This window comes from Pelobates fuscus, chromosome 7 (genome assembly GCF_036172605.1).
Source record: "Pelobates fuscus isolate aPelFus1 chromosome 7, aPelFus1.pri, whole genome shotgun sequence".
Classification (NCBI taxonomy): domain Eukaryota; kingdom Metazoa; phylum Chordata; class Amphibia; order Anura; family Pelobatidae; genus Pelobates; species Pelobates fuscus.
The window spans coordinates 93,494,657-93,519,262 of NC_086323.1; the positions used below are offsets into that span (position 1 = coordinate 93,494,657).

At 44.2% G+C, this 24,606-nt stretch overlaps 1 protein-coding gene across 1 annotated transcript in view; it reads right to left on the bottom strand.

The window, feature by feature from the left end:
* Positions 1–24,606, bottom strand: part of TSEN15 (tRNA splicing endonuclease subunit 15) — a 113,772-nt gene that overhangs the window by 28,634 nt on the left and 60,532 nt on the right. The window contains exon 4 of the mRNA XM_063426206.1: positions 23,969–24,104. Within this exon, the coding sequence (XP_063282276.1) occupies positions 23,969–24,104 (136 nt within the window). The remainder of the gene's footprint in view (positions 1–23,968; positions 24,105–24,606) is intronic.

Genomic DNA, 24,606 nt, shown 5'->3' on the forward strand with positions numbered 1-24,606 from the left:
CCTGATATTTATAGCAAATTATCATCAAGGCAGTGCACAATGTATTACTCCATAATGAAAACCAGCAAATGGATTTCCTTACCAGTGAAGGCCCTGGACATCAAAGCGTCATTCTGCAATCTGATTTAAGCCATTTTATTTAATTCCTCTATAGGAAGATCAGATTGGAAGGATTGTTAAAACCCTACTAGCAAAGTATGCTAAATCATCTCCCCAGAAGGCATTCATATTTTTCATACAATTTCATGTCATTTTTGGGGAGAAAGTTTAGAAAACTACATAAGAGATAGGAAGCATCTCTGGATTGCCTTAGGGCACATGTGTTTGTGTTCTGCTGCTAAAACAGACATTAGTTACATGAAATCCTGAGAGCATCTGTTTGTAGAGAAGCAGAATTAACTCATCAATGCACAGTAAAACAGCCATCACATTCAAAATATGTCCATTATAAGGTGGCAAAATCATACACAGGCATCTGACTGCTACTGGACTGCAACACCTATCAAACTCATAATTGCCCTGGCTCTGGAAGGACAGTCCTAATTTGGGGTCCCTGTCACATTATTTCTTCTTTCCAACTCTTATTCCTCACTTTCAGGGACAGCCTAAAAAAAAAAGAGTCCAAAAAGTTCAGCACAAGCTCTTAGTTAAACAAGTTCCACCAATGATTTTAAAGGAATACTATAGTGCCAGGTCCCCTCCGACATCCTGCGGTGAGCCGTAGCAAATGCGCATGCGCCGCAAATGCCGGGCGTGCATTAGACCTCCCCATAAGAAAGCTTTGAATCAATGCTTTTCTATGGGGAAACTTTGACGCTGGAGGTACTCATGCTCATCACATACCGCACCAAAAGTCTGTTTTTATTCAATAAACCCTCTATTGGCTGTCTGGCAGACAGCCACTGGGGGCAGACATAGAGCTTTGGTTTAGAGCTGGTAATCGGTATTTAAAGAATATGTGGTTCTTTAACTGCTCACAGTTTTATTCAAATGTGTGTAATCAGGCTAATCCTGAAGCCAGTTTGTCATTTTTCCTCAGATACATTTAGGGATGCACCGAAATTTTGGCTGCCGAAATTTTCAGCCGAAAATGGGCCAAATGTGCCGAAAGTTACACTCCCCCCAGGTATATATTATATAAACTACTTATCTGACCGGCAGTCAAACGTGGCGCACAGAAGTAGAACTAGTAGAGGACAAGCCATGAGCCGCATTCTCTAGTGTTTGTAACCCCTGTGTCGCAGCACGCTGTCAGGTGTCGCGGAAGGCATGCGCTGGGCGGTCATGTGATGCGGGAGCCGTGAATCTGTTCCGGAGAGCTTGCAACCTCGCAGGCCTGAGGGCTTTGATGGGCTGGGGTACCAGGGAGCCGCCTACAGTGTGGGCCAAGGGGAGGACTACCAGCTCGGCTTCCTAGCATAGTCATTCAGTTCTTTGGGGGACCTGTCCCAGCACTGGGTGACCACCCCACCGGACATCCCCGGCAGCCGCAATCTCCACTGGTGGGAGAAAACACATGTCTATGGAGGAGACGGCTTTCTCACCCTTTAGGCTCACAGAGTATGGGTGTTGCAGTTTTACAACAGCTACCTCTGGAAATATATTTTTGTAAATGTATAATTCTCTGATAAATGTAGGTTTTACGAATAACCCTGTATTTATTTAAAGGACCACTCTAGTGTCAGGGCAGCATGCTCGTTTTCCTGGCACTAGAGTGCCCTGAGGGTGCCCCCACCCTCAAGGACCCCCTCCCGCCCGGCTCTGGAAAGGGGAAAGTGTTTAAAACTTACCTTTTTCCAGCGCTGGGCGGGGAGCTCTCCTCCTCCGATCCTCCCCGTCGGCTGAATACGCACGCGCGGCACGAGCTGCGCGCGCATTCAGCCGGTCACATAGGAAAGCATTCATAATGCTTTCCTATGGACGCTTGCGTGCTCTCACTGTGATTTTCACAGTGAGAATCACGCAAGCGCCTCTAGCGGCTGTCAATGAGACAGCCACTAGAGGAAATAGGGGAAGGCTTAACCCATTCACAAACATAGCAGTTTCTCTGAAACTACTATGTTTCTGAAAAAATGGGTTAACCCTAGAAGGACCTGGCACCCAGACCACTTCATTAAGCTGAGGTGGTCTGGGTGCCTAGAGTGGTCCTTTAATTTCACTATGAATAAATGTACCTTTCACCCACTGTTAAGCTAACTGCCTCTCTTGTGGTCTCATTGTTTATCCTGAATCCTTTTGCCTGTCACAAAAAGAAAGCAAGACTAGAAAATACATGTGTGGGCATAATGATAATGAAAAGGTGCTGGAGAACTACAACTCTTATCATGCTTTCTCACCCTTTAGGCTCACAGAGCATCATTGGAGTTGCAATTTTACAACAGCTACCTCTTTGACCTAGTAATAAATTCAGGATTATTACTTAGCTATCAATTGTGAGGAAGTGAAAGTGAAATTAAACTGATTTTCTTATTTTAGGCCAAATTAGCCAACCTGAATTCTCCCCCCCCCCCCCCCCTCCTAGCGTCTGGGGGAAGCGGCCGATTCCCCGGCGTGGGACACGCTCACTCACGAGAATTCAGCATAGCCCTGCTATCCCCCCCCCCCATGGACCTGCGGGGGATATCCCGGTCCTCGCTGGGGACAATTACCCCCACAACAAAGCCTGTAACTCAACAGAATCACAGTACCCCCAGGACTGCCGTCATAGCGGAGCCCAAGCAACCCGAGGAGAGGGCTGAGAAACCAGCCGATAGCTACACTGGACAAGCAGATTACTCAGCAAGGCTAGAAGGGCTCTTCGAAGCTTTCTGTCACAAGCTTGAACGGCGCACACAACATCATGCTGATAAAAAACAAGGTGTCAGCTCCTCAAAGCACCCATGAGGAGGATATAAAATGGCCGCTGCGAACCAGCTCCAGCGCCCACAGGACCAACGATACCGCCCAACCGTGCACAGCAAACAGTGGTCTCAAGCACCTGCCCGGAGAGGCAAACCTCCTTCTGAGCAGGGAGCCCAACAGGACCACAGTCAGTCCCACCATCCACACACCTTGAGGGACTCCAAGAAACCGAAGCTTCAGAAGGCACACGGCCCCACCAAGCAGAGAGGAGCAACCCAAGGACCCTGGGCAGTGATTCCTGCACGAAGTGGGACAAGGGGATCTGATCGGTCATTGTACCACCGCAACAACCTTCCAAGATACCCGTTGGGGTTTAATCAACGACGGAACCCTGAACCGAAAGGAGGATGCAGCGCGGAGACATCCCCAGCATGGTCCGCAAGAGGGGTCGGCTGACCGGCGCTGGAAGCAGACGCTCCAGACGCAGAGACACTCAGGACAAACACAAACCAAGATGCAGAGAGCAACCCCCAGAGAGATATGTACCTATGTTTGATTAATATGTGCCCATAATCGATATGTTCCAATGACTAATTAATATGTGCCAATAATTAATATGAGCCTACGATTGATATGTGCCTACAATTAACATGTTATCTACACCTGTTTTAGCACGATCCTAATGTTTAACTGTAAGATTTCCCGTTCCAATCTGCAATAGCTATCCTCTCCATAAAAGTTAGCAACTCCTATAAGTCAGACTCATGCAATATGCTCTTAGGAATATTAGCTGATGTATTTGTCTAGGCACCTCTCCCCACTAACAAGCTACCCACAACCTAAGGCACGTACCCTTAATTCCAAGCAAAAGCGATACAAAACTAAGCACTGCTATAAACCTAGGAGTCACTTTACCTTACTCTGCATATATTTGATCAAGCTTGTTATTATTGACGGAAATTAATATCAGTGCCTAAGATATGAAATCGTTATAACAAAACTTGTTTCATTATCACTCCTACGCACTGTATAGTTTTTATCATTGTTTTTCCATGTTATTTACAAAAAAAGTGCTGTACTGCTCACATTTTACGACGATCTTGATCTGAACCTCATTGTATTTTTTCACTTAAAAATGTCACTGTGAGCTTGTTAACTAAACTATGCACTACAAAAATAAAGAATAATAAAAAAAAAAGACTACTTTTTTCTTGAAGGCTTAGTTATGTAAAGAGGCTTTCAGTGTTTCAGTGAGGCTTTCAGTGTGTCAGTCCTACCTTTTTCTCACAATACACAACAAAAAAAACAATCCAAATAAAGGGGAGCCAAAGTGGCAGTCTGATACTGTAACCAGGAAGCGATGATGGTAAAAATAATCTCCATGTATCCATGAATTTAAAAGTAACCACATTCTTAGAAGAAAGAAACACCTCAAATGGATTTGTATTGCTTAAAAGGAAAAACAAGGTTTTTATTTTATGCCTCCTCCTATTGCCAGCTACGAGGACATGGCATGAATCCTTGTTTTTCCTCTTGGTGGGCGCAGACCATTTGTCCTTATGTCTCTGCTCTGGCATTTTTCCAATTAGATAGTGTTGCCATGGTAACCTGTGGCAACACTCAATCTCCCAAGAAGCGTCAAAACATGAGGGAGGGTTACCTGTGGTGTCTGCATCTACTGGAAATGCAGACCACAGCCTCCCATGCACTTTTAAATGGGCACTCCAGCCCTTTGGGTCTGGTAGCCCCGCGTGTCATAGGTTGCTGACCCTTGCAGTAGAGGATCCAAGGAGCCAGTCATACAAAGCATACATGCTACGTATACAAAATAACACACAGCAAGATAGCTTTAGCAGGAACAACTCCTGCTCGCACAGTGTGTCAGGATTTTCTTTTGCAGATAAGATGTCTTCAAAAAAAGATTTGTATTTACTTGTAAAATTGAATTTTTTCTTTATCCCTGGTTAGCTCAAGTCCTCTCAAAGGGACTCCAGGCACCAAAACAACTTAAGTAACTTTGACAGGGTTTGGCCTCATAGTGCCTGCTGCATTGTACCCAAGCAATCCTTTTGACATTTTTATACACTGTGTTCCTGACTGGCCACTCTCATTATGTATGCAGCTGAAACACTGAGCAATGTGTTCTGAGCTGCTGGGAGACTAGTAGCCTGCAAGAGGAGAAGAGAGCAGTCAGAAAGACAAGATGTGAGCATATGATTGACTGCCACAGCCTGCCAATGTCATACACATGTAAAAAGGGAGAGGGGACTACTCAGATGTGTGTACCCATCAGGCTCCCTATTCCAAAAGACTAAAAGTAGTGGTTCCACTACCCCCACAGGTGGGCAAGGAAGGGGTAATTTCCCCCAGAGAAACTAGCATTGCAAGAAGGTTCTTTTGAAAATTCTTTTGAAAATTAAAATAGCTTGAGTTGTGTGAGGATGTCTGCACAGTTCTGCAGGAGTGAGGCAGCAGGCATGAATTGTGCCAGTCTTTGCTAGCCTGGTACTTGGTGGATTTGTGCAAGGGCTTTTGTGCTCAATTGTTCCCAGGCCTGGACTGGCCCACTGAGAGATTTTCCGGTGGGCTGTGATGTACGAGACTATAATATTGCTGGACCTGTTTGCCAGTCACTGCAGGATGAGAAAAGACAGTGATCATGACTCATAACAATCATGCAGATCATACGGATGGAGGTTACAAGGATATAAAATGGCACATCTTACAACTCCAGCTGTCCCTGTCTGTCAAACCTTTATATATTGCATGCACTACCGCAAAGGACAATCCACACTGAGATCTGTGAGTTTTTACGAGCAAAAAAAAGCCATTCGCTTCTACTTGTCCCCACAAGCAAAAGCTGCCAGCCCTAACCTGAACTGCCCCTACTTAACCTACTGTTCGTGCAAAAAATTTCACATATATCCTTACAATTGCCAAAATGCCAATGCTTTGCTCTTGGAACTTCATCATCTTCATTCAAGATTTAGTTATGTACACCTGTGGCTTGAAATAAAGTTGAACAGGAAGTTTTGTGCCATGGACTTTCCCATGGCCGGTTCCTTTTTACTCTCCCTTTTACTTCTCCATTTCTGGGGAATATTGGATAATACATATTAAGGAGTGCAATGGATTTAAAGCTGAGAGGGTCATACTGGGTTCCTGGCTTTGGGATTAGAGAAATGTTAGGCCTCCGTTAATCTGCAGTCATCTATAAGGGCCAGAAAGCGTTTAAAGAACCACTATAGTGCCAGGAAAACAAACTCGTTTTCCTGCCACTATAGGGTCTTTAGGTCCCCCCCACCCTCAAGGTCCCACTCCCGCTGGACACTTACCCCTTCCGCCACTTACCTTACCTTTCACTTACCTTCTGGGGAACTCTCCTCCCTCTGCCAACGTCAGCGCCAAATGCGCATGCGAGGCAAGAGCCGCACGCCCATTCAAACCGCCCATTGGAAAGCATTTCTCAATGCTTTCCTATAGACATCCAGTGTCTTCTCACAGTGATTTTCACAATGAGAAGCGTGGAAGCACGTCTAGTGGCTGTCAGTGAATATTGGAAGCAAAGAAGCCACTTGGATAAGCGCCATCTTGGAGGGTCGGGGGATTGTGGGAGGAAAAGTGAATTTCCTGGATAACTGCTACGTCAGTATGCGTTCTTTTAAAGTGTCACAGAAGAGTTTGCCTTTTCTGTGGGTGTTCAAACCATACACATTAAAGGAGGTGAGTTTTAATAAGGTTTGTCTGGAAATCGTATTGTTCCCAGGTGGAGAGAAAATAACTAAAAAAAAAAAAAGAGCGGAAATACAAGGAACTACAGCAGTTGCACTAACCACAGAGTGTGGCAAAATCTGAGAAGTGCAGTGTGTTCTGCAGAACTCAGGTAAAGTGGAGAGGTGTATCAGTTTTCTAAGCATGAGTAGATAATTTAACTTTTAAATGCAGCCAACAAAAGCCACATAGCATCTCAAACACTGACTAATACGTTTAAGTAAACACATTGCTCCGAAAAGTAAAGTTATTGAAAACCCAGCTATGATATATCAAACTGATTAGTAACTCGTCACCACTGACATTTTATTAGTTTGGTGAAATTGTTTTTATATGAACAATGAAATATTAATAAATGGCAACGGTGATCTATTAAAATAATTGATTAATGCTCCCCATGCCAATTTCAGTAACATTAATATCAAGTTAGCTACAGATTCTGTTTTAAAAACACCCTAAGGTTTTAATATACCAAAGTCAATAGGCATACAGTGCCATATTTTGCTAACTCCAGTTACTAGATCAGGAATCACTAAGCACTTGTACAACTTTATATATACACAAATCCAGGAGATGACTGTCCCTCTTTGTACTCTAGTTGGGGGGAAAAGAAGGTATTTTTAAAATGTCTGTATAGAGTTGAAAACTGAGCACATTCTCTAGCATTATTCGTAATGGCACCCAACAATGAATATAAATAAAAGCCATTCATAGGAGTGTTGCCTATGTGTAGCATTCTCTATCTAAATACCAGAGCCTCCACTCCAGCCTTGTTCATCTTGTAGTACTTGATATTCAAGGGCAGACAACAGACACTGCAGCTTACACACCGTAATGCAGTTGCACAAGTGACTGCGTGAAATGAAAGGAAGTTGGTCCCTAGTGAGGAACTAGAACAATCAAGTACTTGTGTTGCGAATGAGGCTACTTCTGGCTGCATCTTAAAACTATTTTTTTCTTTTTACTAAAAGATTTTGTGTTCGGTAGCAACAGATGTAACCTGAATGGAGACCAACAACTTAATGCACTTAATTTTGTTTAAACGGTGAAATGTGTTGTTCTGATTAGTATAGACCGCAAACTCCTTACATCAGAGTGTACAGGCTTGTCTGGATCCAGTGGTGTAAGTTTACAATAATAAACAGAGTACAGGTTTTAAGGCATTAAAAAGGAATGAAGAATGAAAAAAAAAAATAAAAAAAAATATATTATATATATATATATATATATATATATATATATATATATATATATATATTCGCACCCTACTTACAATATTACATAAACCAGTGGTCTTAACAAAAAATAAAAAAAATACTGAAAACTAAAGAGTAAACATTAAACAGGTTTAACCTAGTCAGTGCCAATTACACGTTATAGTACAAAATAAAAAAGTAACCGTGCAGCTTGTGGAATAATGGAACAAAATGGCAACTCAAATGTTAAGAAAAAGTAACCGAGAAAAGTAGTTCCAATAATAGTTCATTAAATGTGAATTGCAGTACAATTTCATTATCTTTATTCAATACTTGTTTAGTCAACATGGCTCATTACCGGTTATTTTTTTAAAGCTTTGTGTTTAACAGTGATAGTGATGCTGCAAGTTAATATATATTCCTTTTTAAAGGGAAACTCCAGTGCCTGGAAAACAATCAGTTTTCCTGGCACTGGAGGGTCCCTCTCCCACCCACCCACCAATCCCCGGTTACTGAAGGGGTGAAAACCCCTTTAGTCGGGGCGTGGCCAAGCAACTGAGCCGCATGGTCGCACGGCTCCAGAGCTCCGTGCCATCGCAAGCTATTACCCAATTAATCTGCAATTTTGCTTTGCCGAACCACCCAGAGAAACAAGCTATCGACTTACTACACAACATGGGTCGAAAAAGCAAGCGGATAAAGCCTGACAAGACTCGGCCAAACCACGACATCGGTGTGTTGCTGAGACAGGCACAAATGGCCGTCGGGCCCAAAATGGCCGACTACCCTGAGGCCTACTCCGATCTGTCAGACGAACTGTCGCTGGACGACGATGAACCTGTACTACCGGCTGGACCGGCTCCCGCCGCAATTAAGGGCGGCCCAGAGACAGACCCAGTGACAACAGCAGTGCTTAAAAGTCTACTAGCTGAACTGCAACACAACATACAGGCTGATGTGGCAACCCTACGCGCTGATCTCCGGGGCCTGACTAACCGAATCGGACAGGTGGAAGTCACAGCTGGGGAACAAGCCCAACAAATTGCCAACATGCAACAAACAATTCTGGGGCTCCAGAAACAAAACGAGATACACAACGCTAAATTTGCAATGATGGAAGATATGCGCCGAAAAAATAATATGAAAATCAGGGGTGTCCTCGAAACCATTTCAACGGACGAACTACCCCACATGTTAAGACGCCTCACAATGGCGCTACTCCCCCCGCGACAGGCCAAAGCCTTAACTATGGAGGACTGTTTCCGGATACCGAAGGCACCGAAAGCCCCCACCGAAGCACCGAGAGACGTAATAGTTCATTTCCGCACTGGCAGAGACAAAGCGACACTTCTCAAGGCCATCAAAGACCAGGATCCCTACAACTTCGAGGGTATGCAACTTACCTTTTACCCAGATCTCTCGGGGGGCACCTTGGCATGGCGGAGGTCCTTCAAACAGTTTACCGCTCTCCTCCGACAGAAAGGGATACCGTACCAATGGCGTCTATCACGCACTCTCCTGATCCTCCAAGGCGAGACCCGGCACGCAGTCAGCGACGTCATGGAAGCAAAGGCTTTACTGCCCACCCTGGGACTCCCGATGGACTCTATGCCCCCAAACGGCCTTCAGAGAACCGATTCCAAGAATCACCGTTGGGACCTGGCGAAAGTGACCACATTCGTGCCAAGGCAACCGCCGACCGACAGCGGCGCGGTCCGCAACGGCAGCCTCCCGAACGTTTGATTGGGACTTGTTATGTTGGCTACCCACAGTAGTTATAGCAACATAAGAGCTCTGGACCACAGTTATATTTGTTTTACCTGTTTTTTCTTATATTGAGCGACCCTCTGACGACGACACAATAATACCCCCCACAGTAGCATAAACAATAGCCTACCGACTATACAACACAAGCAGCCCTCTCACCAGGAGCTGCACCTATAGCCCCGGCACTAGTTTACACAATATGGACACACATATATACCGCACACCTGACGAGTGGACACTGCGACTCTGACACTATAAGCATCTGCAGAAAGGTGTTAGCAGCGAGGATAGACCAGATAACCGTATCATACTATATAGGTATGCATGTTTAAGCTGAAAACAAACTTGTTCCGACGTGACACACATACCTCCTAAGACTACAGGCCACCAAACGTTCACACATATGAATATAAAAATGTGCAGAATTATTAAATGCCACGTTGTCAATTTTTATAAATGTTTAACCCTGGAATGCTGTTGTGGCACCATGGGCCATTCTGTTATAACATGCACGCCAAAAATAAAGAATATAAAAATAAAAAAAAACCCTTTAGTCACTTACCTGAGGCAGCGGATGTCCCTCGTCGCTGCCTCCTCCTCCGCGCCGCTCCTCCCTCTGATTCCGTTGGCCGGCGGGCGAGACTTATCCCACCCACCGGCCGAGGAGACCTAATGCGCATGCGCGGCAATGCGCGGCATGCGCATTAGTGCTCCCCATAGGAAAGCATTGAAAACGAATTTCAATGCTTTCCTATGGGGAAATGAGCAACGCTGGAGGTCCTCACACAGCGTGAGGATGTCCGGCGACGCTCTAGCAAGGAAAATCCTTGCTATAATCCAGGAAGTGACCTCTAGTGGCTGTCTAGTAGACAGCCCCTAGAGGTGGAGTTAACCCTGCAAGGTAATTATTGCAGTTTATAAAAAACTGCAATAATTACAGTTGCAGGGTTAGGAGTAGTGGGAGTTGGCACCCAGACCACTCCAATGAGCAGAAGTGGTCTGGGTGCCTGGAGTGTCCCTTTAATCTAGATCTCCACATTCACGGTTCTGTTCTATAGTCTTCCCCATGTCCATATCAATTTAAATAGCCATAAATGGGGAAAATCATTCCCTGATTAAAAAGGTGGAAGTTAAGTGATAATCCCTTGTGATATAAAGGCCAGAGCTTTTGTAAATGAATCTAAGACAGTTTTGATTTTACAATTTTTTTGGAGTGATATCCATTTGCAGGTTTCTTTTTATTAGGAAGAATTACAGTACCAGCCAGATTACCATGATTTTCCTTTGTCCTGCCTGTGTTCCGATATTGTAAAGGACAGCGTGTCACCCTAAGGTGCACGTGTTCTATACTGTGCTAATCTGACATAGGCTCTTATATGCGTGAGTTACCTAATTTTTGTTGTTCTGCACCAGGTTGGTTCTTTTTCTATGCAGAATTTTCAGATGATTAGTCCATGGTAGGAGGAGGTAGAATGTATATAAATAAGCACCCAGCAAATCTTACGACAAGGTCTGGGACTTGTGAAAAATCTTACGACATGGTCTGGGACTTGTGGATGACCGGGGACTGGGAGGGCTGAGAGAGGAGAGCAACACAGGGGCCCCATAGGCTGGCACTCAAACCGATCCCAAGAGGGCCTCCCACGGAACTCCGAACCCCACCATGAGGGCCCCCCTTCCCCCACCCCCTACCCTCTCTACTTCCCAACGTTCCTTCTACTTAACTTTTCTAACGCTATTCAATCACTGTTGCCAGAGCGGAGACCATGATCACCTATGCCTAACTGAAAGAGGACAAGACCCACGAAAGATGGCTCACTCCGCAACGGCATTGGTTCAATATCATCGTTCATTGTTACTATGTTTTGTCTTATAAAAATGTGACACCAATAAGCAAGTACATTCAAACCGGGGAAGGGATACATATAGATGTACAATGATGTAAAAAAGAAAAAAAAAGCTTCCTGTTGATAAAGCCTGTACCACGCAATGTACGCCTGAATACAACACTGTATTGCACTGTCATGCCAAAAATAAAGAATTAAAAAAATTAAAATAAAAAAATAAGCACCCAGCACACTTATCTTTTGGGGAAGAGGGGGGAGGGAGGAAAGAAGGGAGGGGAAAGGCAAGAAGGGAGGGAGGAAAGAAATAAATAGAAAAAAAGAACAGGGAAGATGGAGGAACATTTATTTCCTACACACAGCACAAATTTATTTTTACCATTCCCTCACATTACAAAGCAAAATTATCTTCCCCTTATCATATAAATCCTTCCATACAATCCTGTCTTATAACGCCCAGACTCTGTTTCAAAAGTTTCCACTAAAGTATCAAATGCTATAAGGAACAACCCACTCACTGCATGAATACCAATCTCCATCACACCCGCCACAATGTGTAAAACAGCACAGAACAGCAGGTGCAGCTGTAACAATAACCAAGTTGGTGACAATATTCCATGTAGACCTATTGTCAGAGTATACTGTTGGTAACAAATACATTAAACTATTACATTTACGATTAGAACCTTAAGCAAAGAGCTCCCATATCTACTAGGAGAGTGTACAGGAAGAGAATAAGAGGATTTCCATGTGTTAGAAAACCGATGAGGTCATCCTTGGCGAGCTCTAATTGAAAGTCTGCATGCATGCCAATGCTTGGTTGGTTTAAGTGGATTACGAACAGTAATGAAACTTTGCCCGTGTGACATTTCACAAAATCTTTATAATAAAGCTCCACCATTAGAACTACAACGGAGGAAGTGGAGTTTTGTCCTTTTTTTTTAAATAATTGACACTAGGTCTGTTTTATAGCCAAAAAAAAGTTATGGGAATAATACAAAATATAAAGTCTAAAATAGTCTCACTTCATGTACTATTTTATACAAAACTCATTGTCTTGCATCAAAACACTGTTCAGATTCTTGTTCCATTCTCAACTGTATATGCGATTGTTTGTTTAATGTTTACAAATCACAAATAAAGAATAAAAAAAACAAAATATTCTGAGTATAATTTTGTTGATTTTAAACCAAGGATGTCAAGCAAGTGCAAATGAACATGGGTAATACCGAAGGCAAAAAAATCTAATACAGAGGTTCTCAACCACTTAAATGGGTAGGAATAACATTTTAGAGAGTCTTTACTGGTGGGGACAGGCACTTTACATTAATCAGGCTCCAGGCATGAGCCCAAAATGTATTATTTACTATAGCCGCCTTCATTAGTGATGTCTTAGTAAGTCACACCTACTTATCCAGTGCTGTGTATAGCTTATCTTGCTGGTTTCCACGCCAACATCACCTGCTTTCCATGTGAAGCCCAATTAAATACTTTGAGAAGCATTTGATTGGACTGTTCTCACTGGCTAAGAGTGCATGCACGTACCCTGAGCTGGATAGGTTGGGAAGTTGGTGTGGAAGGTAGTCAGGGGTTGAAAAGGGAGGAAGAGGATATAACAAAACAAATAAAAATGAGCATTAACCCCTTAAGGACACAGCTTCAAAAGCTTGTCTTGCACTTAAGGACCCAAGACATTTTCACATTTTTTGCTGTTTGCGTTCAACTGCAATTTGCATTTTACTATTTTATTGAACCGACACATATTATATACCGTTTTTTAAAGGACAAAAAGGGCTTTAAATTGATGTAACATATACATATATAAATGCTTATTTATTATTAAAAAAAAATTGCCAAAAATGTAAAAATATTGGGTTTTTTCTTCAGTTTTTGCAATAATAATGTGTGCATAATTAGTGCAGGTTAAGGAAAGTAATTAAAAATAAATTAATTTAGTTGTTCTGATTTACAGAATATATAATGTGTCTATGATTTTGAGGGTTTTTTTGGTAGTTACAGCTCACAAAGCACAAGGAGTAAAATAAACTTTTAATGTGGAGCGATTTTAGAATTTGGTATGTTTGTCTTCTAAGCTTAATAGCCATAAAAGAAAACAAAATTGCCACACAAAAGTATATATTTATATAAAGCAGACATCACAGGCTATTTAACTAACATTATTTTGACACTTTTAACGTTGCCATTTCACCGCTAATCCCTGCTAAATATTGGACAAAATTTTTTTATTTATTTTTTTACACACAAAATTATAACAAAGAACTTCTCATGTGTATATGCTGAGTACAATGATACCCCTATTGTATGTCTTTGTCACTATTTCGTGAAGCTGTAGCGCCATATAGGAGACCTGTCCATTTCGGTATTTACAGTAGAATTTTGAGAGACGGATTTGATGTTTCAATTTGGGCCACTATAGCAGTTTGACTGTTGGAAAACCCCCCACAAAGGCCTACCATTTGTAAAAGTAGACACTCCAGGGTATCTCGTATGGTGCATATTGTGCCTTAACATGCCCCCATTTTTTCACCAATGTATGTCAAAGTTTGTGGTAAAAATGTATTTGTTAGTTTGTACCAAATCTAGTAGCAATTAGCATTTTTTCTGCCTTTTTGACACACACTTGGAGATGTTACTGTATATTTTGCAATCCTTATGTGTGCTCCGGCAGTATAACACCTATTATGTTGCTCAGCTATGTCGTCTTAGTAAAACAATACCCCCATGTGTACCCTTTTCAGGGATATGGGGATGTTGAAGGGGCACATTGGAGACTAAGCCATATCAGTTTTTTTCAAACTTTGACGCTGGGTCCATGTGCAATTTTAGAGCATCTTAGCAGGCTGATAATTCAAACCACCCCACAAAGGCCTACCATTTTTTAAAGAAGGTATTTGTAGCGAAACCAACTTCGCCACTGTGAGCTGGAGAAGCCTGGCTGCTAGCCTCCTGCCCGCTGACTATGGCCCCTGGACATATTGCGCTTTAAAGACTATGTTTGGGCATGTACTAATTTATATTGCTGCTACTGGCCCTTTAAAATCAGCAATGGACATTTTGGGACTACTGTCCCTTTAAGACTGTGAAGCCTATCCTATTGTACTGCCTGTATATTGTATATGTAGTTATGTATGCAGTTAACCTGGGTTATATATATATGCAGCCTTCATCTGATTGTTCGGTAGAATCACTCCATTCCTTGTATTGAGGAAACTACCGAACAACCAGACCACCCAGGACTAAGTGTGCCTCCAATTACCGTTTGCAACAATGTTGCAAACGGGTAATTGGCAATCAGTGCAGTGTGGTCTTTGTCCTCTGGGTGGCCGCCATTCAGGAAACCAACACGTGGCGGCGGCCATCTTTAACTACCGAACAGCGGTGTTTTGCCGTCGAGTGTCTGGAACTGAAATCGGACACTTGACTAGGCAAACACCGCTGAGACCTCCATACTTCCAGAAATTCGTATGGAAACTACCGAATGACCCCCCGTTCGGTAGAAAGAACCCCACAAACAAGGGAATTCATTCAAACCCTCTCCAGGCTCTATAACACAGGCAATTCGTCTGTTTTCATTCCCTTGTTTGTGACCGACCGCAGGGCCAAAATGCATGGAACTGATTTCGGATACTTTACCCATGCGGTCGGTCAATACTTTAAAGTTCCATAACTCCTGAACCATTTATCCGAATGGGCTGATTCTTGCATATGTTGTCCCCCTGAATAAGGGCTATCAGGGGATACCTGTTTTGGAGGTGTAGCATATGTATTTGGGGTACATCCAGGAATTGGGGAAAAAGGTGTACAGTATAATTGTGTTAAGTGTTAATCTAAGGGGAGGAAATGTGTGGGAGGTACATCCCTGTGATTGGTTAATTTCATCCTCCCCCTGGGAGTGTCCTGTATGTACTTGTTGGTAATAAAAGCCAGACTGGGTGCCCCAGTCTTGAGTTCCTGCTTAACCCTCAAAATGAAGTGTCGTCTCGTTCTTGGGGGGGATTGGATTGTAAGCTGACTGCCAAGAGTGTAAGCCGATTGTATGCTTTTCTTGTTCAGCTGTTCCAGTTCGGAGTGTTATTTCGTATCTAGATCGGGAGTGTGGTGTTCTGCAGTAGCTGTGCCTGTATCCAGAAAAGGGGATTATCGCCTAAACTGATTTTTCCCCTTTTATGCTGAAACGGTCCGTTACAATTGGTGGCAAGCGGCGGGATCGTTCCTACAACCAGAGGGACAGCTACAGACAACACTATTCCTGGATTACAAAGTGAGGGCAACGCCAGTACCCGTACAGCGCCCCTATCTACGAAGGATTTTGGGAAAATGGGCAACACGCACACCTGGGCAACACACACACCTGAGGAAGAGAGTGAATTAGAATGGAGAGATAATGCTCGGATAAGATTATGGTATGATGCCCGGGAAGAAGTCCAGTATCAACGGCAGCAGCGCTTTCCTGGTGCCGCATACCTGTTGGAGGAACAAATGGCCTGGCGGATGCCGCTTCTGGGGGACCAACCCGGAGGGGAGCGGGTAAGACAACTTGAGTACCTCGTGGAAAGGGAACTGAGCCTGGACGTCTCATACCGGGCACTGTGGTGGTGCACTGTCCAGCCAGAGACGTGGAGGGCAGAGGGCATCCAGCCGGAGGGGGATCACTACACTAGCCCTGGCCTGTTGTGGAAGGCCCTAACAGAAGACGCCGACTTCGGCAGTCCAGCAGAGTCACGGTACTGGGCTATCGTGCATTACCGGAGTGAGATGTTACAGGGCCCGAGATCTATTGGACTGGGACGAGACCTCCGCCGTTTCGCTGCCATGGAACAAGGGCTGGAGATGGACTATGTAGAACTATTAAATTCCGGCCCAGATCCCCAACAGCAGTGTGTGTCCCAGGGAGCAGAAGGTGTCGTCCATCCTCCCCAGCGGCAGTGTGTAACCCAGGGAGCGGATGGTGTCGTCCTCCCTTCCCAGCGGCAGGCTGAGTTACAGGGGGCAGAGGTTGTTGTTCCTGCCCCCCAGCAGCAAAGTGATATGCCAAGAAGGCAGTGTGAAGTGAAGGGAGAGGAGAGCAGCGTCCTCCCTCCCCAGCGGCAATGTGTGCCCCAGGGAGCTGATGGTGTCGTCCATCCTCCCCAGCAGCCGTGTGTGTCCAAGGGAGCCGAAGGTGCAGTCCTTCCTCCCCAGCGGCAGGCTGAGTTACAGGGGGCAGAGGTTGTTGTTCCTGCCCCCCAGCAGCAATGTGATATGCCAAGAAGGCAGTGTGAAGTGAAGGGAGAGGAGAGCAGCGTCCTCCCTCCCCAGCGGCAATGTGTGCCCCAGGGAGCTGATGGTGTCGTCCATCCTCCCCAGCAGCCGTGTGTGTCCAAGGGAGCCGAAGGTGCCGTCCTTCCTCCCCAGCGGCAGGCTGAGTTACAGGGGGCAGAGGTTGTTGTTCCTGCCCCCCAGCAGCAAAGTGATATGCCAAGAAGGCAGTGTGAAGTGAAGGGAGAGGAGAGCAGCGTCCTCCCTCCCCAGCGGCAATGTGTGCCCCAGGGAGCTGATGGTGTCGTCCATCCTCCCCAGCAGCCGTGTGTGTCCAAGGGAGCCGAAGGTGCAGTCCTTCCTCCCCAGCGGCAGGCTGAGTTACAGGGGGCAGAGGTTGTTGTTCCTGCCCCCCAGCAGCAACGTGATATGCCAAGAAGGCAGTGTGAAGTGAAGGGAGAGGAGAGCAGCGTCCTCCCTCCCCAGCGGCAGTGTGTACCCCAGGGAGCTGATGGTGTCGTCCATCCTCCCCAGCGGCAGTGTGTCCTGCAGGGAGCAGAGACAGTCAGTCTCGCACCCCAGCAGCCGGACAAGAGAATGAAAGGGGAGACAGCTGGTCCCCCTTTCCACCAGCAGAGAGAGTGGCAGGGAGAGGAGCCTGCTAAACCCCCTCCCCAGCGGCAGTTTAACGTCCAGAGAGAGGAGCTTGTTACACCCTCTCTCCAGCGGCAGCCTAACCCACCAAGGGGAGATGTTAAGCCCCACATCTGTGCAGATGGGACCGTAGTCTCTGCACTTACAGCCCCAGGAGTAGGGACGGTCGGTCCTGTCCCCCAGCCACAGAGCGATATATCTAAAGGGGAGACAGTCGGTCTCCAGCAGCCAGGCTCCCACCAGACTACTCCCGTGGTAGTGCTGGCAACAGGACAGAGTACCGCTGGTCTCTGCCCCCTCAGCAACCCACCAAGGCAGCCTATCAGTCTCTCACCCAGCCGTGGGGAGGCACCTGAACTTGGACAAAATTCTCCCTCACCCAGGTGTGGTAACTGTTTATTATGGGTGGGCTGCTCTACTACTTCTGTTCTGTGGGTGGGTTGCTGGACTAACCAGGGCACTGACCGGCAGGAGGTCAGATACCCTGTTAGTCTAATTGGTAAAGGGGAGAATTGTAGCGAAACCAACTTCGCCACTGTGAGCTGGAGAAGCCTGGCTGCTAGCCTCCTGCCCGCTGACTATGGCCCCTGGACATATTGCGCTTTAAAGACTATGTTTGGGCATGTACTAATTTATATTGCTGCTACTGGCCCTTTAAAATCAGCAATGGACATTTTGGGACTACTGTCCCTTTAAGACTGTGAAGCCTATCCTATTGTACTGCCTGTATATTGTATATGTAGTTATGTATGCAGTTAACCTGGGTTATATATATATGCAGCCTTCATCTGATTGTTCGGTAGAATCACTCCATTCCTTGTATTGAGGAAACTACCGAACAACCAGACCACCCAGGACTAAGTGTGCCTCCAATTACCGTTTGCAACAATGTTGCAAACGGGTAATTGGCAATCAGTGCAGTGTGGTCTTTGTCCTCTGGGTGGCCGCCATTCAGGAAACCAACACGTGGCGGCGGCCATCTTTAACTACCGAACAGCGGTGTTTTGCCGTCGAGTGTCTGGAACTGAAATCGGACACTTGACTAGGCAAACACCGCTGAGACCTCCATACTTCCAGAAATTCGTATGGAAACTACCGAATGACCCCCCGTTCGGTAGAAAGAACCCCACAAACAAGGGAATTCATTCAAACCCTCTCCAGGCTCTATAACACAGGCAATTCGTCTGTTTTCATTCCCTTGTTTGTGACCGACCGCAGGGCCAAAATGCATGGAACTGATTTCGGATACTTTACCCATGCGGTCGGTCAATACTTTAAAGTTCCATAACTCCTGAACCATTTATCCGAATGGGCTGATTCTTGCATATGTTGTCCCCCTGAATAAGGGCTATCAGGGGATACCTGTTTTGGAGGTGTAGCATATGTATTTGGGGTACATCCAGGAATTGGGGAAAAAGGTGTACAGTATAATTGTGTTAAGTGTTAATCTAAGGGGAGGAAATGTGTGGGAGGTACATCCCTGTGATTGGTTAATTTCATCCTCCCCCTGGGAGTGTCCTGTATGTACTTGTTGGTAATAAAAGCCAGACTGGGTGCCCCAGTCTTGAGTTCCTGCTTAACCCTCAAAATGAAGTGTCGTCTCGTTCTTGGGGGGGATTGGATTGTAAGCTGACTGCCAAGAGTGTAAGCCGATTGTATGCTTTTCTTGTTCAGCTGTTCCAGTTCGGAGTGTTATTTCGTATCTAGATCGGGAGTGTGGTGTTCTGCAGTAGCTGTGCCTGTATCCAGAAAAGGGGATTATCGCCTAAACTGATTTTTCCCCTTTTATGCTGAAACGGTCCGTTACAGTATTAATCAACGTATTAACCTGCATCAAACTCTGGGGCACTGCCTGTCTGCTGATAGAATTCATAACTTCCTAAGCATTTTTTACTTTTTACACAAGAGCTTTAACTTAATAATGTTATAAAATAATTTTTTTTTCTATTTTTTTTAAAATCTTTTCACCCCTAGCGTAACAATAAACTCCCCAACTTCCGAATTACCACGCACCCTAATTAACTAACTAAAATTAGAAAAATACAAATAATCAGTTAGAGGTAAGAACTGCAGTAGCCTCCTTGGCCCTAAACGTTGTTAGGGCAATCAGGGCAGTAAAAGCTGGTTTCCGTCCTTACGCTCCTCTGGTAGCACAACCTGCACCTTTTCTGGGGTGTCTTCTTTTTGGGTGTTGGTGGTATCCGGAAACAGAAGTGACCTGTCTCAACCCTTCTGCTGCTAGGCCCAGCTGATGGTTCCCCACTGTGGCACTCAGTGAGCAGCCCAGAAATAAGCTGAAACTGGAAATCCAGAAATGTGGATTTAAGGTCAGCATTTGCCTTTTTGTACAGAATAAAGGCATTGTGAGTCGCCATTTGCATAAGGTAAATGCCAAACCTTTTGTACCATGCCCTGGTCTTCCTCAGTATTAAATAGGGTTGCAGCAGTTGGTGGGACAGGTCAACTCCCCCCATGTGCTTGTTATACTGCCTAATGCAGACTGGCACCAGTCTAATTTCTTGTCTGCCACGAACTGCGACTCTTCGAGTGTGCTCCGTATGCATAGATGTTAGCATGAATACCTCCTTCTTATCTTTGAATTTGAGAGCCAGCAGTTCGTCCTGGCAGAGAGCAGCCGTTTCCCCCCTTTTTTTGTGCCAGGGCTTTTGGGAAACCGACACATGTCTTTCGGATAGTGCCGCAGGCCACAGTTTCAAAGCAATAAAGCATCCTAAGAAGAGGGATGCTATTATAGTAATTGTCTATAAATAAATGATACCCCTTATTTAGCAATGGGTTAATTAAATCCCATATGATTTTTCCCGTGATATCGTCCCAATGATATCCGGGCAACCTGGGGGATCCAAGTGGCTGTCTTTACCTTCGTAAACACGGAAGGTGTAAACATACCCACTGGCACTTTCACAAAGTTTATACAACTTTATCCCATACCGGGATCTTTTGGCCAGGATATATTGTTTAAACCCCAGTCTGCCCTTGTATTTCATAAGAGACTCGTCTACACAAATATTTTTTTGTGGGGTGTACATTGAGCCAAACTGTCTGGTGAAGTGGGAAATAAGGGGGCGAAGCTTATAGAGATTATCGTATTGAGGATTATCTCTTGGGGGGCACTTCGAATTGTCGCTGAAGTGTAAAAAGCGAAGCATTGCTTCATATCTGGACCTGTTCATGGTCTGGGAGTAAATAGGGGTGCTGCATACAGGATTTTTGGACCAGTACATCCTGATGCTGGGTTTTTTAATAATGCCCATTAGCATTGTTAGTGCCCCAAATTTTTTTAATTCTGGCACACTGGTGGGGTACCAACTCCCTTGCCTGGCGATGAGACTCTGATCATTAAGTGTCAGGTACTGCACAGCATAAAGGTTGGTCTGGGTGACTATATCCCCTAAAATATCATCCCCCACGAATAGCTCCATGAAATCCAGTGCACTGTAGTTGGTGACGTCCAACTGAATTCCAGGACTGCCAGTAAACAGTGGGATGTCAGGCGTGAAATCATTTAGGGGTTCCCAGTCACCAGCGTCATGAGCCAGGTCAGGGGACTCGGCGCTTACAACAGAGGGCCCTGCAGTATCTGGCACAGTCTAATCACCACTCTCAGAGGCAGTGTCTGTGGCGTCAGAGTCGGCTACTAGTATATCATAAGCCTCCTCAGCAGTGTACCTTCTAGACATTATGAACGTGTAACTGTAACAAAACTTTTTTTTAAACTGTTTTATTTTTTTTTAATCTATTTTTATTTTTTTTATAGTTTTTTTAAACTTTTAAAAACGTTTCAGAACTTTTCTAAACTTTTCGTCTCTAACTAGCCTAACACTCAATTTCCCAAATTCCCACTAAAGTCCACCCACTCCAGCTAACTAAGGAATTAACGTTAAATTAATTAAATAACAAAATTAAATAAAATTAACCCTTGAGGGTACAAAAAAAAATTAGATCACAGTTAAATACTGTGATCAGTAAACTGATCACTGCAGGCAGTGATCAAAAGGGCAGGGAAAACACCAAGAGGCATCAGCGATTCCACAAGGCATCGGCTGAAGACCCCGACACTGGGACTGTAACCCCTTCGCAAGGCAAAGCACAACACAGAGCTTAGCAGTCCCACCACACACACCTCCGTGAATCCCCGGTTGTAACAAGACTCACCCCACACACCTACACCCACTAGACCTCAACATCCAGACACACTATCCAGGGACCTACTGGGGGAAACAAACTTGGACACAATGCACAATCATACACGAATAACACACATACTCACATACTCAATTGCAGTGCCAGCGGAGCCAAAGTGACTACCACTCCTACCACTGTTTTAGCGCAGCTGCACCCAGCCTTGGCCCCTCACGGGGATCGGATGAGCAGAGAGCCAGGCATACCACCAGCGCATGATCTCATCGCCGTGAAGATGGAAGCTGATAAATAAACTGTGCCTGCTTCCACAACGCAATTGCAGATCAGGCAACTTAATAACCATGTCTTTTTGAAATCGTAGCCAGTTTAGCACAATTGTTGTCTTAATATCCTAACATAATGTTTAATACATTGGCTTTGGCTAGATTAATGCTCTCTTCCCCCCCCCCCCCATGTTTTTTTTTTTTTTTCTTGCTTCCCTCAATCCAGAAGTATGCAAGCATGACCATATTCTGTCAGCCTTCACTACTGCTTTGCTTATTTGCTGTTATTTGCTGACATACACACTACAAGTGTACCTCCTATGTGGAAATAAGCTCTCCAGTTCTAGCATGTTATTTACACTCATTTAAAGTGATAACCTACTTATATGATCATTAAGCCTGATAACTAAAAAATGTACCAGCTTACCTGTAACGTATCTGCCTTTACAGCATGGGCCAAGTTTGCTAATATACACGCTACAAGTGTACCTCCTATGCGGAAATAAGCTCTCCAGTTCTAGCATGTTATTTACACTAATTTAAAGTGATAACCTACTTATATGTTTATTAAGCCTGATAACTAAAAATGTGCCAGCTTACCTGTAATGTATCCGTATTTACAGCATGTGCCTAGCTTGCTAATATACACATTACAATGGTACCTCCTAGGTGGAAATAAGCTATCCAGTTCTAGCATGTTAATTTTACTCATGTAAAGTGATAACCTACTTATACGTTTACTAAGCCTGATAAAAAAAAAAATGTGCCAGTTAAGAATACACCCCGCATGTTCGCGTGGGAAGAGCCTGAGGATTGCCTTTGGGGTACCTCGAGCCTGTCTGTTCTATATGCGTGCACTACAAAAATAAAGAATCTAAAAAAAAAAATTTAAAAAAAAGGGCAGGGAAAGGGTTAAAACTGTTTTAAAAGTATTAAAATTACTTTTAAAACACAGATACACTTTTAACTAAAATAGCACACAATGTTTCAGCACTGATCCGTCTCTCTCCACTTCTCAAACCACACAGAGGTGGAGGGAGGAGGATCAGGAATCCCAGCAGCACTGTGATTGCTGTGACTGGCTGTCACAGCGATCACATGTGCTGGGACAGCTCTATTGGCGGTTGCTGGTCTGCCTCTGACATCGAGGCACCCAGCAACAGCGTTAACCACACGATCGCGGCGATCTGGCGTTAACGTTAGTAAATGACCGAGATTTTCCGTCAGCGGTCCTTAACGCACGGACCAGCTTGACGGAAAATCTCCGTCTTCGGTTGGGAAGGGGTTAACCATTGCAGTTTAATAAGGAAGGGAGAGAGTGTACATTGAATCTGCCCCTTGCTTGGCACTACCAGCAAGGGTAGAAGCTGGTAATGTCTCCTTTTTATTTGCAACCCAAAAAACACAGAGAAACATTTCGAAAATATGAGTTTGTCAAATGTAAGGGAGCTCTCTTCCCTCAAAACAACTTCAACTTAATGAAGTTTTTTCAGAGGTGTGGAATTCCTGAGGAAACCATTTGAGGTTAGGTCACCAGCACCCATCTGCACTGTCTCGTGTGGTCCTAGTCGCCACAACACTATCTATGTATCTGGTAGGCGCCAGTAAATGGCTGATATTCTCAGCCAATCACTGGTCAGCCATTCAAATTTCCAGTATGTAATGGGCTTTAATAATGATACTTTTCGAAATGTTGCTCTGAGATTTTTTCTCTGAAAAGGCAGTGTTTGCATGAAAACAAGTAATCATGCTTGATTAGGAAAAAAGAGGTGGACTGTGGACTGGGCTGCTGCCACAATGGTGTTGTGATGAATAGTTATTAGTTAGATTGTTTTTATTAAGGAAGTGTGGGGGTAACAATAATGGCAGGGGAGATTATAACCCCCTTCCCCCCCAAAAAAATATATTTCCTGGACTCCCGTTAGTTTCCCGTTAATGGCTACTTTTTTTACCAAAACCCATGGACACCGACAGCCATGTAGTATATTTTATAATGTGGTAAGAAGCATAAAACATTTTCTGGTAATATCAACCATTGGCAAATTAAGATTCTTTGTGCATTTCTCTCTTTGAGCAATCCGATTAACCATTTGGTAAGATGGCATGCTGTAACCAGATTAGTGCCACATGTGCCTGCTTGTCTTATAAACAGATATAAATATATATATAAAAAAAAAATAATCAATATACAATATCCATACTTGCCTACCTCTCATGACTATGTGAAGTAGAAACCGGAGTCGGTATTATGACTTGTGGTTTGTGGTCATCTTTCTCCTGTCCATGTAGATAGATAAGATGAAGATCGGCAGAGCTGGAAATCTGCACATTGTACCAGTTTCTGGCTGTAAAACCAAATTGGGAATTATGCTCAGTAACTTTAATACGGTGTAATGCCACAAGAAAGCACGTTTCCCATTGAAGGCTAAAATGCAGACTAGAGAACAGCATACTTATGGAACGTCCAAAAGTCTGATTGAAAGATTTTAAAAGTAAATCAAAGCACTGAAATGTGATCTGCCAGTATATAAAATACCCCCAAAGCTTCTATTTGCTATTAGAGATTAAGAGAAAAAAAATAATCACACACAAAAAAAAAAAAAAAGCCTAATAATGACAATAAAATATTACAACTGTGGAAAATAAAATAAATTACAGCTGTGATATAGATTAAAGTTCTGATCTTATTATTCATCTAGCATTTCTCTACAAGGAATATATTGAAGAGATTATAAAAGATCCTTTCCTGGAAGACGGATTGCTAAAAGACAAAATGTACTAAGCAAAAAAATGCACGACTGAATAGAACGTTTTTATTGAAATCAATCCTATATATTGAAAGCTACT